At 41.8% G+C, this 17959-nt stretch overlaps 2 protein-coding genes across 3 annotated transcripts in view; both read right to left on the reverse strand.

Annotated features, from left to right (window-relative positions):
* CEP350 (centrosomal protein 350) overlaps nt 1–1614 on the reverse strand; it is a 111350-nt gene extending 109736 nt beyond the window's left edge. The window contains exon 1 of the mRNA XM_053915551.1: nt 1477–1614. The gene's annotated coding sequence lies outside the window, so the exon portion shown is untranslated. The remainder of the gene's footprint in view (nt 1–1476) is intronic.
* Nucleotides 1615–14004: 12390 nt separating this feature from the next.
* Nucleotides 14005–17959, reverse strand: part of TOR1AIP1 (torsin 1A interacting protein 1) — a 33596-nt gene continuing 29641 nt past the window's right edge. For both annotated transcript variants that reach the window (XM_024552981.4, XM_024552972.4), the window contains one exon: nt 14005–16440. In XM_024552981.4, the coding sequence (XP_024408749.2) occupies nt 15656–16440 (785 nt within the window). In that variant the 3' untranslated portion in view covers nt 14005–15655. The remainder of the gene's footprint in view (nt 16441–17959) is intronic.

Genomic DNA, 17959 nt, shown 5'->3' on the forward strand with positions numbered 1-17959 from the left:
TTATAATAAAATGGGCAAAAGACTGACAATCAGAAACATTAGGAAAAAAAAATTCAAATTTTCCTACTTCACAAATTGATTACCCCACAGGAGGCAGGCTGTTCAAGTATTAATACTCTTACATAACACTACATAGCAACGCATCCCAGAGAATCGGAGAAATTTTTTCCCATATGTATGGAATTGTTTACACATAACTCACTCATCATTATTACAAAATCCCGCTACTGACCATGAAAACATGAGATGCACATGCACTTATCCTCACAATGTATTCTAACTTGATGTTTATTTCCTGATTAAAGTATCTCAAAATCAATGCAATGAGGTTCGGTGGCTGACTTATTTTATATTTTACTACACTGGATTGCAGTTAGTCAATCTAGCACAACCAAACAATTACACGCCCACTCCCGAGTCTGAGGCAACTTCCACCACAGGTCCAACAACCAATCCTCCCAAGTCACAATCTCCTGTTATTAGCAGCACACTGCCTTATTTAAAAACAAAATTTTACACTAAGGCATTTTTTTTTTAAATGGAGAGCAGCTTTCAGGGTTTTCTCACTGCTTGTACAAACCTTTTTCGAGTCGTTACTAAATCTGCCTAAGTCAGCCTTTCCTTTAAACCCCTGAAAATCGAGAGGGCAGGAGGAGGTACGTTAACATGGCAACATAACCATTAACGACTTTTCCAAACTCACAACAAGGATCACCATCAAAACAAAACGACCCGGCGCAGTTCGCGGATCCTGACCACTCTTGCTGACAACCTGTCTTCTCCCACACGAAGGCCTGCCTACTGCACTACAGCCACAGGAAAACCTGTACCTACGGGCAACTTCCTATCTGGAAACTAAAAACCCATCCACATTCCACCCCCTACCTGTAACATTGGCTAAGTGTTATTTTAGCATGTTGGGCTACATTTTCAAAGAGGGCAGGGGAAAATGACAACTTCAAAATTTCCCCTTAAATCATGTGTTAATAAATCGGAAGACGACATTCAGCAGCTGCTAGACTGGAGCCGAAAATCAAAGTTCTCCCTATACTTGAGCATGTTTATCCCCACTAACAAGGAACAGAAACTACTCATCCCTGCCAGTTCCCCGGAATTTCCCAAAATACGCCTGATCTCTAGATGAATAAGAGACACTTCAGAAAGGTGAGAGGTATGGTCCATCATTCGCAGAAGAGGGGAGGGGCGGGGAGGTGGGGGCCGGCACTGGCAGGTAAAGAAGGAAAGCCCGTCTTTGGCAGGCACCGGTGGGGCTGGAAACCCAGGTCTCCGGACTAAGAGATGCCCCCCCACCCCCACCCCGGCAAAGCCTCAGGACCCAGGCTGGTTCGCCCAGGGGGACGCCGGGCCGGGCCAGGGCCCCCGCGCCCCGCCCCGCCGGGGACCCGGGACCGCGGACAGAGGCAGCGGAGCCTACGCGGGCGTCCGTGGTCCCAGCCAGGTCCTGCCGAAGCTCACCTGAGAGTGTCGCCTCCGCCCTCGGCTCCCACGGTGCATCCCGCGGGGCCTGGCGGAGGGTACAGTGACGCCGCCCCGACCGGCCCCAGGGCTGCCCGGCCTGGCCTCCCCGCTCCGGGGACGCACCGGGTGCCCGCCTCGCACCGGCTCCCGGGAGCCGCCGGTCTGCAGAGACGGAAGGAGAGGCGGAAAGGCTGCCTCCCCTCCCCCACAGCGAGCCGGCCCCTGAGCTGCGGCTCTCTGCAGTTCCCTCTGGCGCAGGTCTGGCCCCGCTCCCCCACCCGGGAGTCACTTCGGCAGCGGCGGCCCAGTCGCCATTACAGCCCAACAACTGACACGGAGGAGGAGCGGCGCCGGCAGCGGCGGCGGTGGCGGCGGCGGCGCGAGGCAGGGCGGGAGCAGTAGGGCCCAGGCAAACCTCGCGAGAACTGTCCCGAGACCGTTCCACAGGAATGCAACCTTCGGTTAGGGCCATGTTGATTGTGGCCAAAAGGGAAGGGCGACCGAAAGCGGGGAAAGGAACCCCGAGGCCGCCATGATTGGTGTGGCGGAGTTGGAGCCTTGCGGGACTCGGGAGGAGCCAAAGGAGATCCGCAGCGGAGACCTTCCCCGCTCTCTTTCCTCTGACTCTTAGCTGGGCCTCCTGGCTGCGCATTTCACTCTCGGCCGCAAAAAGCAAGCTAGGGGAGGGGGTTGTTGACAAGGAGGAAGTGGAAGTCTAAGAAATTGCAGCTTTCTCAAGAGTTTACGACGTTTCACCAATTGTCCAAATAAATCTCCTTTACCCAAGTCAGTTCCAGAGTGATCACTGCTCTGCGGCTGCTGCAGTTGTCCACTGCTGTCACTGGCCGTTTTATTCGCGAGGGTTACAGTTCCCGTTCTGCATGCACTCTAATGGCTTAAGACTCCAGAGCAAGTAAAAGGGAGATTCCTCCCGTTGGGTGTTAGCTTTGATATAACTCTGCTTTGGAAAACTCCCTAGGATCAAAATAGCTTCTAATATCTTTATCCCCTGTCCGCAGTCTTTGCGTGGTGAATTCTATCATCTGTCAAGATTTAGCTTAAATGACAGCTCTGATGCAAATCATAGCACTTTCCGCTATGCGTTCACTGTACACAAGCTCCCCACCCATCACGTTTCTCCACCTTCTGAGATCCAGTAGCTATTTCCCCAGGGACCGTTTCTCATTTTTAAGTACTTTGAGGATTTTTTAAGTGTTTCTCTATACCGCAACAGGGCCTAGCACAGTAACATGACACTGTAGATGCTCCATAAATGCTTGTTGAGTAGATCGTATTGATAAAAGCTGGAGGCGGTAGCTGCCCCCTCTTTGGAGAGCCTATAGCTATCTCTGAATAGGAGCTAATTGGACATTCAAAATGCTGCACTTTTGTAAAATATGTACTGTGAACAGGAAACTTGGGTATCCCGATGGTGCAAGTGGCAGTAAGAAAAACCACCTAAGAAGAGCTCAGAGGAATTACCTGGGAGAGGGCCTATTGCTGGTCAGAAATACAGAACATGGAATGTACCTTAAAGTTTCAGCCATAGTCACAGGTAAAACACACCAACTGATAAGGCAAACAGTCAAACAGTGTTTGTCTACGTCCTTGAAAAAGAGGAACTTGGGATTTGAATTCAGCAGTAGCTCGGAATCTCAGTAGCTCCTCTTAAATGCGAATAGTTAACTGTCTGTTGCAAAAAACCATAGCTTGGAAGAAAAGAAATGCTAATAAAACGAAGTCTAGTAAAATTAAGACAAAGCCCTTTACTCCACTTACCTACAACCTATTGTTGAGTAAATATTAAAACAGGTTGTTTCTGACGTATTGCTAGGTAAAAGATGTATTCCTGTCTGGGAAGGTCAAGATAAGACTCCTAGGAAAGAGATTAGAGATTTTCCTTGTACATTGCCACTAAATGAATTTATCAAGAAACAAGCTCAAATAAGCACACACTTATTTTGGGATGGTCTGGAAATTTATTTTCTAACTTTAAAAAAGATTTTTAAATGCCTACTCCAAATAATCTATAAATACAATTAACTTTGATTTTGTACAAACCAGGCGCTGAGAATGAAATGCTTGTGATCAAATACCTCAGGGTTTATGAGGGCTTGACACTTTCATATTAGGGCAGAGCATTGCTGGTCCAACCCACATCTGATTCCAAACCCTCTACTCACAGCGATTTGCCCTCTGAGTCTAGAACAAGAAATTTTCATCCTGGATGGACATAGTGTTAGCACAGATTCTGGCTCTAGAGTATATATCCTTTTCTGATGTACAGGAAATGACTTGGAGATTTGATGGAACTATAGGACAAACAATTAAATTGGCAGAAGGGCTTTCACTTTCTTCCCACTCTGAATTATTGGCTCATAGTATTGTTGGTAAAGGTAGCTAGAATTTAGGAAGTATATTCTATAAAGTATAAAGTTGGCATGAAAAGAACAAACATGCCCTCACAAAGAGTATGTATGCCCTTCTACAAGATCACAAATAAAACATAAATCTGTTTAACAGTGCCATGCATATAGCTCTAACAGTTAATAAAAACTTATTAAATGGATGGATGGATGGATTCATTCCATCAATGAAATAGACCAGAACTAGCTGGAACTCTAAGGCAGAACAAATTCTATTTCTTAAACAGCTAGTTGCTCAGTCCAAAGTAGCTTTTTGGGGACTGAATTATCTGGCAATTGCTTCAAATCTACATCTCACTTTTGATGGCTAATCCCTCCCTTAAAATGAGTACTGAAGTGCTCTCAGAATAAAGCCAGGCAATGAGGTTAGTGTGTTTCTTCCTTCCTCTACTTCTGGTAAGGTCAAAAGCAAACAGGATTTAGCACAAACCTGAGGCTGACTTTTTAAGGTTTTTTTTAAGATTTTATTTATTTATTTTTAAAGAGGGGAGAAGGGAGGGAGAAAGGGAAGGAGAGAAACATCGATCAGTTGCCTCTCATACATTTCCCAGCCAGGGACCAAACCCATAACCCAGGCATGTGCCCTGATCAGGAATCCAACTAATGACCTTTCATTTTGCAGGACAACACCCAACCAACTGAGCCATACCAATCAGGGCTGACATTTTTTTTTATAGAGATGCTTAGAATCACAGATTCATTTATTGTAGCAGTGTGAGACATTGGAAACAATGGGTGTATCTTACAAACATTGCTTAATAAAAGCATTGTTGAGTGTAAAAAAAACAATTTGCTTAAATGATATCTACAGTCTGGCATTTATGTACATAAAAACCAAAATAACTCAATACATATTCTGTGGACACATGTATACACCTAAGTGTATAACAGCACGGAAAAGGGGTAAACGCTGGTGTTAGGGAACAGATCTGGATTAAGGTGAGGTTGACTTGATCGTTGTGTTGCTATGATTTGCTTTCTATCTAGTTAGGTTTCCTACACCAGCCTTGTCAATGAGACAATCAATATATTTAAATCCAAGTACTAAGTCTTTCTCATTTTCCCCAAATTAAATGTCGTGCTCACTAAGAGCAAAAATATTTCTTAAATGTGTGATTTTGAAATGTTCTTAAGCTTTAAAAATTACATCTTCCTATATTTAACCCCCATGAGCCTTCAAAGATTAGTTTCTTTTGCTGTTGAGTGCCTTCTTTTTCTTAGTATTTTCCCTATTGACATTCCTTTTAAATTGCTTAGCTTAATAGACACGGTGATCCCTTTACTACAAACAGGCAACCCCCCCTTTTTTTTCTTAAAATACTCTTAAAGAGAAGAGCTTTTTTCTTTAGAGCATCTCTTTGTTTCAGTGATGATTTATAGACTAGTAATAGAAACACGCAATAAAATACAGCAAGACAGCTGCAATTTTTTTAAAAAGCTGAAGAATATAAGTCAGAACGAGGTTATATTTTGCAAGGGGTGAAGTAGCTTATTTACAGGCGGTGGAAAATTTTAAACTCTTGGCAGGAGAGTTTCTATGGCCCTTCCAAAAATAGAAAAAGGCAGCTGGTTACCCAGGCTGGAAGAAGACCCACAGGTTTTTAGTGAGGCTTATCAGCCACTAAAACACTCCCGGAATCCCGAGATTGGATGCTCCCCACCTGTTAAACAAGAAATGAGAACACGTGAGTATTTGCTTACAAATCCCACTGCATTAGCAGAAGGCCCACAAAATATTACAAGAGGGCAGAAGCAGCTGGGACTGACGGACAGAAAAACTGACAGGCAGACATAAGAGTGATGGAGGAGATGTAACTGGTTTGGGAATTGGAAGTGATTATATATATTAGCAAGCATGAAGTGAAAAACTGGGCAAACATACATATTGTTCTAACATGCTGATAACTATTTTCATATAAAAGTGATGTGATAACTCATACATATACACTTCATGCAATTAATATACATAACATATAAAATATATGTAAATAACTCTTGAATAATCTCAGCTATTCACACACATTGTCAGCTTTAATTCTCATTGAAACTTCTGCTGTATTACCCTCTTTCACAGGTGAGGAAGCCGGTGCTTAGGAAGGCGAAGTGGCTTGGTCTCGGTCACAAGGGTAGAGAGTGGTAGAGCTAGAACAGGAACCTGGTCTTCTGAAACCCATCGTGTGCCTGTTCCACCACACTGCTGGCTGCTCGAGGCCACCAGAGGCTCTTCAGAAAGAACACCGGAGGGTGGGATTCTGCGCTTTGGACAAACTCAAAAGTTTGAGTGTCTAAGCGAGAAGTCATTCTGTTTGCTGAGTCCATGGCTCCTCTCTCTCCCCCAAGTCTCTAGTCACCTTTCCACCAGATCACACAGGTCACAAAGGAGGTACCGGGAGCAGCAAGAGTAGGTTTGCCACTGTGAGTACATGAAACAGAGTTTATTCTTGTATTATTACTTATTAAGTATTACATTATTTTCCATATGAACAACTGTAAACCTGCTTTTGCCCCACCCTGTATACATGTGCGGATATACACATCTGCCGACGTTTCTATGTAGCGCTTTGCCCTAAATTAACTGACCTCTTGTCAGTCACTGTAATCCGGAGCTCAGGCCAAAATCAAAGAGAAATTTATTAATTCTTCATTTTGAAATGTAGTTCCAGTGTCCATGCAGTTCATATAAAACTTTGTGCTGCGATTATAGTTTCCTTTTAGCAGAAGTATTTGATATCAGTAGTATGTAAAGAAATTCTATTTGTGTTTTCACCAGGAGTAGTGATATTGACTTCGCACCAAAAAGTCTGTGTTCACGAAACAGACTATAAAACATTTATAGGAACTTGAACTAAATTTATAGGACGAAAGGGAGAGAGTAACATTCTTGAGAAGACAAGCACCACGAACCACCTCCGCCTCCCATAATATGTTCCCATAAAGATTACAGAATTTTCGGGGACAATCCTGAGCTGAGTGGAGATAGAAAGCATAGAATAATTCCTAGAGAGCTAGTTCATGGCCCCCCCCCAAATAAGATATCACACATACACACACAACCTTTAGGACATTGGGTATTAACTGATACAGTTTCACTGTGGTTCTGTGTTAGGTGCCTAAAATGGGTTCTACTAAATAACCTAAACCTAATGTGGGTACTTTTTTGAATCTGGAAGAATTTATTTTTAAACCATCTCTTGCCCTGGCTGGTGTGGCTCAGTGGATTGAGCGCCGGCCTGAAAACCCAAGGGTCACCAGTTCAATTCCCAGCTAGGACACATGCCTGGTTTGCGGGCCAGTCCCCAGTTGGGGGCGTGTAAGAGGCAACCAATCTATGTTTCTCTCCCTCTCTTTCTCCCTTCACCACCCCTAAAGATAAACACATAAAATATTTAAATCTCTTAAATTTCTCCCACAACAAGCAACCATGACTTACTCCAAAAGTATTTTCATCAAATTGTTTACAAAAGATAAGTTTTGAAAGTACATTCACTACCAATTTACACTAATAAATGTCTTTTGGTATGTGGAAAGCTGACCTGGTGCTATGCACAGAAAAGTAGGTTAGATTCCTGAAATAATTTTCTAGTTCCATCACCGACTCATTGTGCCTGCCTAAACAAGCTATTCAGTTTCTTAGGCTCTTTCTTTCTCCACCCATGAAATGGGGGCAGTCACAGTTGCTATTAGATACTGTCAGCAGAGCACCTGGAGAACCTCAGCTGAAAGGCGCCACAAGTACTTATTATCTGGACATGACCTCATTCGGGCTGAAAGTTGGACTTTACCAGCCTTGCTGATTATCCTAGCACCTACCCCCCCAACTCTTGCCTGTTCCACTTGCTTTTCACTGTAGTTACGTCTATTTACACTCTTTATGTATTTTAACTTCATCGCACTGTTTGCATTGTTTTGAGGAGAGTTGATGCTTTGAAGAAACCATGAGGCCATGCTTCAATGCGTTTTCTATTTTTTTATAGTTGTTTACATTCATGTGCTTATGTTTAAGATTATTTGAAACAAATAAAGACGGACTTAAACAACTTTGTAATTATAGCTATGAGAGTTATATTAGGCTTCTTGTTTGAGTTGTTTACATTTTAATTCATATAAAAGGTAATTTTGAGCATGCACATGTATTTTTATATCCCTCCCTGTGCACTTGGTGAAAGATTTAAGGTGGATGTTGCAACTGCTGTCAGTTTTGAGGTTTGTGTCCCTTTTCTAGAGAAACAAGATAACGTGATATAAGGGGAGCAAAAGGTTATTTCCTGAGGACTAAATCTGAGCTTAACCTCTAGTCCAACCAGCTGATACATATTGATCCCCTCGGATAAAATGGCAAAGGTCAAAGGGCTACTTCAGGAACAACTGGATGACTCAAAAAGCAAAGCTGCTGATTCAATAACAAGTAAAACTTGGGGATGAAGTCAGAGGGAGGAAGTCGGCTGCATTTCCTGAACCTGAAAGCACTTCTTTCACTCTGTCTGTCAACCTTCTGATCCAAGGCTGGTAAAGATATTTCAGAGGAGTCAACTTGGTCTTTGGAATCTACCAGTTAACAACAGAAAATCTAATTCTTGGGACTGTTTCCAAAGGAAAAGCTTTCATTGGAATCTGCCCACTAAGATGTTATGTTTCAAGTGGCAAGTATTACACCATTGAAACAAAGCTTGACTCATCTGCTGAACAATGGACAGATTATGGACTATAAGAGATAGACTTTCATCAGAAACATCAAGCAAAATACTATGGGCTTAACAGTATTTCCCTTATTCCATTATATGTTTGTGGTTTATAAGACACAGTTTAATATCACTTTTGCTCCTTAAGAAGTAGATATCATGGGATAGAATGTAGCATGATGGTTAAGAATGTAGGCTCTGGAGTCAGATAGTGAGTTCAAATCCTATCTCTACCAGTTCTAACAGCTTAGCTTTGTGTCTTCGTTTCCTCATCTATAGTATCTACTTCAAAGGATTATGAAAATTAAATGAGATACTATGTGTACGATGGCTATGATGGAGGTGCTTGGCACATATTACATGCTCAATAAACATTAGCTTAGACTATACAAAGCCTGGTGTGACCCAGGTTGGGGTCTCTGAAAAGTGGACTGTGAGACAAAATATAGTGTGCAGCATGTCACCTGTGGGAGGGAAGGAAGCAGGATGGGGGAGGAGGAGTCTTGCTGTAATACAGGTCCTATAGCCTCACCAACTCCATGGGAAGCTTGAGTGCAGATGGCCCACCCAAGTTGCACTGTGTTGGGCTGAGACGGCTGAGCCTTTATATTCCCTCCATCAGACACTGCATGTGCCCACTCTCCCCCTCGCTGGGCAGGACCTCGGGCAAAGTGCCTCTCTGCAGCTGGGGCAGTCCCTGAAGTGACTGACAGGAGGCTGTCCACTGACTGCACTCCCAGCAGCAGGTGCAACAGATTCTTCCTCTAAGGGAATCTACGTAGCATACCTTCATTGTTCAACACAGGCGGGTCTGTGCAGCATTCGGAAAAGAACATCAACAAATTACAGATGCTTGAATAAAAGTGAGATCTTTAAGGGCAAAAGCAGGGTAGTGATGCTGAGTAAGAATAAGCTGCAGGAACAGGAAAAATAACTATATATGAATGATAGAAGGCTTTCTCATTTTTAATCCCCCAGATGTTTGGAGAGGAGGGACTCTAGTACCTGGAAGCCCTTTGTTTAATGAACATCGTGATGGGTTGGGGTTTGTAGTGGAGGTGTAACTTGGGAGAAATCTGGCATATTCTGCATAACATGGGTCACCTAGGACGGTGGAAATAGCAGCCAGTCACAGTTGATGTCAGTCAGAAGGGGCAAGGAGAATTGTTGCTAAGGATATAGGGGAACAAAAATGCCTAACATCATACCTTTGATGTGCTTGGCACTTTCTAAGTGCTTTGCATGTACTACCTGACTTAATCCTCACAACATTATAAGAGAGAAGTTACCATGATTTCCCCCCGTTTAGAGATGAGGAAACTGGGGCTGAGAGAAGTTAAGTAATTTGCAGTGTCACTCAATGAGAAAGTGCAGAGTGGGGACTGGGACTCCGGCAGGAAGAATCTCTACCTTGGGCCTGTTCTCTTATCACCCTCCCCCCTCTGTCTCTGTGAAATTGCCAATGCTTTTGATACAAATGGGCTCTATCTCAGGAATTCAAAGAGGTGTCATTTTGCATCAAGGTTGAGAGAGGGCAAAAACAGAGGCTGTGTGGTATGCAGGGAAAGCTAACGCCCAGGTTGCATGTAGGTATTTTGCAAAAAGATGCACTGTGAGTCAATACTGCCGGCCTTTAGTTACAAAAGCATGATGCCAGCGTGTGAAGCAAACATGAGTCAACAGGTAGGACTGTGTGATGACTGTCTCACTCTGCTCGAACGTCTTCACACCCTCGGTGTGTGCAATGCTGGATTCCACAAAGCTGAGCAAGGAGGAAAGAAGAGGGTTTAAAAGAGAGCCACAAATGAGAATCCACAGGTCAGAAATGTACTCCAGCCTAAGTAGAGACTGGAGAGATTGGGGGGAAATACCATATATGGGGATCTCGAGGTTATATACACAGTGGTCAGAATAGATACTTTAAAGCCAGATTGTCTGGGTTGGCATCTCTGTTTCACCACTTGCTACATGGGTATACTTGAGTGTCACTTTATACCTTTCTGTGCTGCAATCTCCTATTAAATTGGGGTAACAGTACCACTTCACTGGGTTATTGTGAGAATTCAGTCAGTTAATACGTGTAAAGTACTTGGAACAGCTTTAGTAAGTACTCAGTAAACAACAAAATATGGAGAAGGGTGAAGGACAACTCAATGCATATTCAAACATAAAGATCTTTATATAGCTCGTTTTCATCTTCGTCGTACAAAAAATAAGAGGAAGTCCATGTAAACTAGGAGAGATTGAGAATAGATTTAAACATTTTGCCCATCAAGAAGTGCACGTGCTGACTGTGGGTGAAAGTTCTCTCGAGGGCAGTAGAGCGCGGGCCAGATTCTCTTCTTGAGTTAGCCTAAGAATGGTGCTAAGTGTGGCAAACCCTCAAACATTAGGTTTGAATCAGGGGTACATGATTGCCTACCACGCCTCACTTGCCCAAGATAGACTGAAAACTGAAGAAAGCTGTGTTCTTTTGAGGATCTTTCCAACAAATAGTGACCATTATATATCAAGATAATACCTGGAGGGTTTAAGATTTATTAAAAAAATTTGTTTTTATATTTAGAGAGGGGAAGGGAGAGAGGGAGAGAAACATCAATGTGTGGTTGCCTCTCGTGTGCCCCCTACTGGGGACCTGGCCCACAACCCAGGCATGTGCCCTGACTGGGAATTGAACCGGTGACCCTTTGGTTCTCAGGTTGACATTCAAACCACTAAGCCACACCAGCCAAGGCAAAATAGTACCTGGAGTTGGGATAACTGTTTCCCTTTTTCAGCATAGAAAACACAGAAGCAATGGGAAGAAATCAGAATACAAATTTATCTAGACAGAGCCATGACCAGGACCCAAATTTTAAAACATTAATATTATTTCCATCACCTTTAATTTCCTTTCATTGAGTAAAAAAATGAATTAACTAGAGTAGCATCACATTATATATGTCTCTATATATTTCAAGATGTATTCAGTTGTCCTTTAACTATCTCTGCTTATTTATTCTGTGGTCTGATCTCAGCAAACTGCCATCCCATCCCTGGTCCCTGTTAAAGGGGTCACCTAGTCAATCATGTATTTTTTTTAGGGATCATCCAATCAGATTCACATCCATGGTGTGTTAAAGTCACAAAGGGGAAGTGGCTAAGGTGTGGCAAACCCTGAGAGAGAAGGAATGTCTGCTGAGGTCTCCATCCAGAGCAGCCTTCCTAGTTCCTGTATTTTCCTGTCTTGGGGTCTATAGCCTTACAATACCCACCCCATTCCTTTCTCTTTTGCTGGTTTGACAGGGTTTTTATTTATAATCAACCAATCCCTGACTAAATGCGTCCCTCTCTCTACTTCAAACTGCTGAAAGTCAACATAAAGACTCAGAGAGAAAGGAATTTAGTCTACCACTGTGTGCTCAGTATGTCTGGGAGAGACGATACTTGAGAAATAGAAAAATGTTTAGTAATACAGCATTTTGAAGAGTCCCCTGTGAAGTATTCTAATAGTTTCTCTGTAACACCACATTTAACTACTAAACCTTGTAATTCCACTTCTCAAATATCTTATTCATCTTCCCTCCACACCATCTCTTTATCTTAACTACACAATGGGAAGATATAAGGAACCCACTAGCTCTTTTAAGAAACCTCAAATTTCAAATCTCACTGTGGAGAAAACTCAGAGCCTCCCAGTTTTCTCTTAACTTTCCCCTTCCCCTTGGGCACCTCTCATTTAGGATCCTCGCTTGTTTGGCTGGAAAAGGACTAGTTTCCTTGCACCACGCGGATTGATCCCCTTTGTCTTAAATTAGGCGAAGCAACTCTGACTCCAGGATGAAAGTCATAAAAGCTTTAGGAAAAGGTTTAGGAGTAACAGGAAAAACAGCAAGTAAAATACTGTGAAAGATACTACCTATTCCAGCTCACTAGGTAGGGCGTGCAATTTGTATTCAAGAAATATTTGAGCACTCAGTGGGATCGTCACTGTGCGTGTATCAGTGACACTCCTGCTCTCAACAGGTGTAAGGACGTGGGAGTGAGCTACCTGCTGTCCCTGGTGATGCCGGATGAATGAGTGGAGACAAGGCAGCTAGACCTGTATTGAGGGAGGGGAAATAGGGAAGGTTTCAGTGAAGTTGTCTAAAAAAGGAAGGCCTTAAGAAACAAGAATTAGCAGAGCATGAGATTGGGGAAAGGCAGAGGGCAGGAAATGAAGCATTCCAGAAGGTTCCAAGTGTGTGCAAAAGGGAAGAGTACGATTTGTAGACTGTGAGGGGTTTCTCCTTTTCATGCTCAAGTGACAGGCTGTATTTTTCCTATCGTGTAGAGGAGCCTACGAGCATGTCGGGACTCTTCTGAATCTAGGCCAGAGAGACACCAAACTCAACAGCTTCCTCTTGCCAGTCAATGGCAGCTTGTTCACTTTGGTTTCCCAGACTCAGGGTTCGTGTCTTCATTCCAGGTGGCTAATGCCAGTAGAATTGTCATACCGTAAGATTTTGCTTTATGACCTTCATGAGGACAACATGGCAGAAGAGCCCATTACCTTTAAGCACTCAGTGAGAAATGCTTCCTTACACCACCAACAGAAAGGCCACTTTTTGAAGATGCACGATCACGGGGAAACTGGGTTTTGTTCTTGGCTTAGGCATGATCTGTGCAAACCCCTCCCTCTACAGTTCTCCTCACAGAATGAAAAGCAAGTTACTTCCACCTTTGTTTTGAGGATTGAAGGTTTATAAAACTTCTTTACATGCAAGGAAGTCATTAAAAGGGAACTGAATTAAGTTTCTAGACATTCATATGACCAGTACTGTACTGCGGGTTTCCCTGGGCCAAAGTCACAAAGTCACAATGCCACCCAAAGTCACAATGCCACCCAAAGTCACAATGCGAATAATTTCTAGAGAACTTAGTCCTTATGTTCAAGCTGATGACATTATATTTTCTCTCGCAAAAGAATGATAAACAGAAAATAGGATATTTTAGGCAGCAATGATCTAAAACACAGATGCTCTTGAGCATGCATTCTCAATGGGGGCAAAATAATAGTCCTCTCCATCTGTAGAAAGCACAAAAATATACGTGACTCCGAAACAGATACACAGAATATATGTGGTGTTACATTTCATGGGGGTAGACGATTAGAAAAAATGTATCGAAAAAGACTCTTCAGGGAGGTGAGAATTAAAAATTTCAGAAACGCTGCTACAGATTCTTTTGTGAAATCGAGAATACCTAAATTCATTCCATTTTAGTGACAATTCAAAATCCCTGGATAAAATAAAAAATCACAGTGATTACACTTCTAACCAATGTGCTTGTACAGGGATCCAATTCTGTGGCCTTTGTTTCTCCCAGCCAAGTGTAAAGAAAACTCTCAAATTAATTTTTAAAAGTTTATGAATCATTAAGTTTATAAAACATTCAGAAAGTACAAACTAAGAAAAGTAAATTTATTTAAATTACTAAAATAGCTTTTGAAGTCATTTACAGATCAGCTGCTATAATTATTTTTCCTGCAAGGTAAGTAAAATTAATTGAAATTATTTTGGTCAGTGAAACATTTATTAAAAACATTTATTTCTCCATATAATATATAGGTATAAAATAAATCTTTCCAAAAACTTTATTTTAGAATCCTCTAGAAATCAGATGATCTGACTGTGACAAGAACAAATTATATATAGTACGGGGGGTAAGTTTATGAATAATATAGGTGGTCCTAGTGGGAAGAAATTAGACCACACTCTACTACAGTCACGAAATGCTCAGAAAGTAAATGGTGAAGCCAATGACCGGCTCTAGATTTCTAAAAACAACATTTTCATTTAAAAGGTTTGTTGATAGTTAAAAAAACAAGGTGACTCTAGAATTGTAAGATTCTAAGAAAACCAAAGCATCTGCTAGATGAGAAAGCTGTTACAGATGCAAAGTTACAACTCAAATTCCATACATAGTACAGCAATGTAAAATAGTAAGTTTTAACATTCTTCATATATGGTAAAGTTCAATTTCTTTTTTGGCTTGAGGCACTCTTAATAAAATGTATCAAGTGCATAGAAAAATCTTTATACAGTATTTGTTCCAAGAGTGTCACTGAAGGGTTTAGACGGCAACAAGCGGACACACAGAAGATTAAATCCTTCAGTAGCCCAGGAAAGCTGGTTAACAAACAGCTTACCAATTCCTGAAATTATATCCCCCCCCCACAAGAAACTACATATCTTAATTCAAAACAAAGCTTCAAAACATATCCAAAATAAACTGCTCTGAGTTGACCTGCCCTTACTCAAATGAACGAGTGCGCTTAACCTTGTGATACACATGCTTCAACATCTTTGGGAGGCCCAAACATTTCTTAGAAGGTTAAAAAAGAACAGGTGAAAAACAAATCCCAACGGAAGTCACTGAGAGTGGAGTTTAGATAACTGTGTTTGACTAATCTAAGTCTCCATGGCTTATTTTAACATTTCATCTTATTTCCCCCCTTTCCTTCCCCATTCCACAAATTCTCTTTTCCTTTGCCTCCTCCTCCCCACCCTCCAGAAACAAAGGAAAAAAAACCCCCCAAAACACAAACACACACTCAGATGGCCTCTCATTCCTGTTGTTCCTGTAAGCAGAAACTAAGGAACTAACTCCCACCTAAATGACATAAAAGAAAACAAAATGGGAAAAACCCCAGTTGCATTTAGGGAACTGCCTTACAGTAACTCAATGAACTGTATAAAGTCTACCATTAAAAACTGGGAGGACGTGTAGGAAGAATTCTCTAGGCCTTCTTACTGGGCATATGATAGCAATGATTCAACCTAGCACGAAAATCAATCTTCTAAGGGACTGCATGTAACTTACAGTTCTCAAACACCAGTAACACACATCTCAATGGAAAGAGGGAAATGTTTCTTTCAAATGACAGGTAGTAGATTGGATAAATGATTTAGATGTTCCATGTTTACCTAAGAACTTAACTTCCTTTAAAAAGAAACTAGTTCTTTCAAAAAGAGCTCTGAATTCTGTCTCTGGTTAGAAAGTCTGAAACAAACGCTCAGAACTTGAGACATGATTCCTCTTCTGTTACCCTTACAAGCAGATGCCCCTTCTCAGGGCGTTTTCAGGTTGTACAGGCAGGACTAAGTGGGAAATACGGCTCCAGAGCCCACTCAGTTTGTCTAGGTCCATATGTTTGTAGGAGTTGGGTGTGTTAGAGTCGGTGAACTTGACTTTCAGGAAATCCCTCACTTTTTCTTCTATTTCCTTTAGGCTTAGACTGGCTTTAAGTGTCTCCTCCTCCAACAAGACAGTCAGGACTAAGGCTACGTCTTTGAAGGCTGCATTTTCGTGGTCACAATACTTATAGAAGATCAGAGTGGAGCCTGCGGGCAGGGACTCGAAGCGGTGCACCACCGCTGCATTGTGGCCGTTTTGGAACCCACTGCTCAGTTCCTCGTCCATCTCCAGTTTCACGGCGTCGCTGTCCTGAGCAGCTCTGCCTGTCCCATCAATCCGGATGGCAGGGACACTCCGGTAGGACGAGTAGGCATCAGCGATTTGTTCACTCAGACACTTGAGTGCTGCTTCAGCATCGCGGGCGGCAGTGAGCAGCAAGATGGCAGGCTGAGGCCGCGGCTGGGAGCTGTTGAGATGCTTTTCCAGGAATGTTAGGCTCCTTTTCCACAGCTTCTCATCTTGGCCTTGGTACTTATCCATAAGCTGTCTCATCTGGTTCTGGAACTCTTGAACAGCAGCAGTCTCCACCTCAGGAGTGGTAGCGTACCGCCACCCCCCGAAGGCAAGAACAGGGACGAGTACCAGCCACCACCACCACTTCGTCTTGACGGGCGCATTTTTGGGCTGTCTGCCCACGTCTGCTCAGGCAAAAAGAGATGACAGATACCCATATAATTTTCTTAGATTCAAGGGCAAGTGACTTGTAAAATCAATAGTAAGCTTTATAATTAGACAAAAGAGGAATTTAAAGAAGGGAGCTGATAATTTACTCTCTTAACTAAATAATTTAGGGTTACACCTGAAACTAATAGAACTTTGTGTATAACTGTAATTGGAAAATAAAAAATTATTTAAATGAAAAAATGAAAAAAGAAACTATTATGTTTTTATGAAAATTGCATACCTACAGATTTTAAGTTACGTGTATAAACATGCGTACGTCTCTTCAATGCCAAAATGATAAAAGGTCTTAGAGGGAAAAGTAAAAAAACCACGGTGGGAGAAACAAGTGGTGCCTCTGGGCGAATCACAGGGCAGGGGCACCAAACTGTGCTGGCATGGCCTCTGTACTCTTCATGGCCATGCGTTCAAGGTCATCAGTTTCACTTAAGAATGCCCTTCATAAAGCAGTTGAAATTGTTTCTTATTAAAACTCAAGCCTTGAGTACAAATCTTAATATTCTGTGTGAAGAAAGGGGAAGCACACACAAAGCACTTCTGGTGCAGAGCACAGCACAATGGGGGTCTGGGGGTCTGAGCTGTGAGCTGGACTAGTGCCTTTTCATGGGATTTTCAGTTGAAACAAGTGACAAACGATGGTTAGCCAGACTTGCATATTAGATAGACATTTTCTTGAAAATAAAGTGAGCCTGACAACCAACAATAGTTGTTGCCAATTATGAAATTCAAGGTTTCCAGCGAAAATCAGGATTGTAGAAATATTGTATCTGTCACTATCAATTTGAAAGCTCCCAGTTCTTAAAGACTTTTGTCTTGAGCTTGGTGGTGGTACTAACAAATGTAATCTTTTTAATACTGTATTACAAATGTCTCAACATTCGGAAGAACTACATAACTTAGTGAATCAATATTTTCCAAATGACCAGTGCATGATATTCTATCCAAAGGACAAGGACGACCAGTGGATTTTAGAGAACACAAAAAGTTCAATGATGTGGTTTCAGATTTCATATTTCTAATAACATTGAGAAACTAACCCTTGTTGAGTATGGGAGAATATCAAAATAAGAATATCCACAATTATCTGAAACCATTAAAATTCTACATTTCTTTATAAAGCTGTATTTCCTGCAGATAGTTCAATCAAAACAATATATTGTAACAGACTAAATGCAGAAGCAGTCATGAGAATCTAGCTCCACTTTATTACGCCAGGCATTAAAGAGATTAGAAAAAAACATAAAACAATCTGTCACTCTTCTTACTAAATTATTTAAAAATAAAGTAATATATAAGAAATTTTTTTTCAATTTTAATTTTAGGTAAATATAGATAGGTATAACCCCATATTATTTTTTTTTAAAGATTAATTTTACTATTGGAAAGTGTTATTGAGACCAAGAAGTCTGAGGATCACTGTTATGTTATTTTCTTAGTACTCACTCAGGATAATAAACAGGCTTAGAAAATTAAACT

This window comes from Desmodus rotundus, chromosome 12 (assembly GCF_022682495.2).
Source record: "Desmodus rotundus isolate HL8 chromosome 12, HLdesRot8A.1, whole genome shotgun sequence".
Taxonomy (NCBI): Eukaryota; Metazoa; Chordata; class Mammalia; order Chiroptera; family Phyllostomidae; genus Desmodus; species Desmodus rotundus.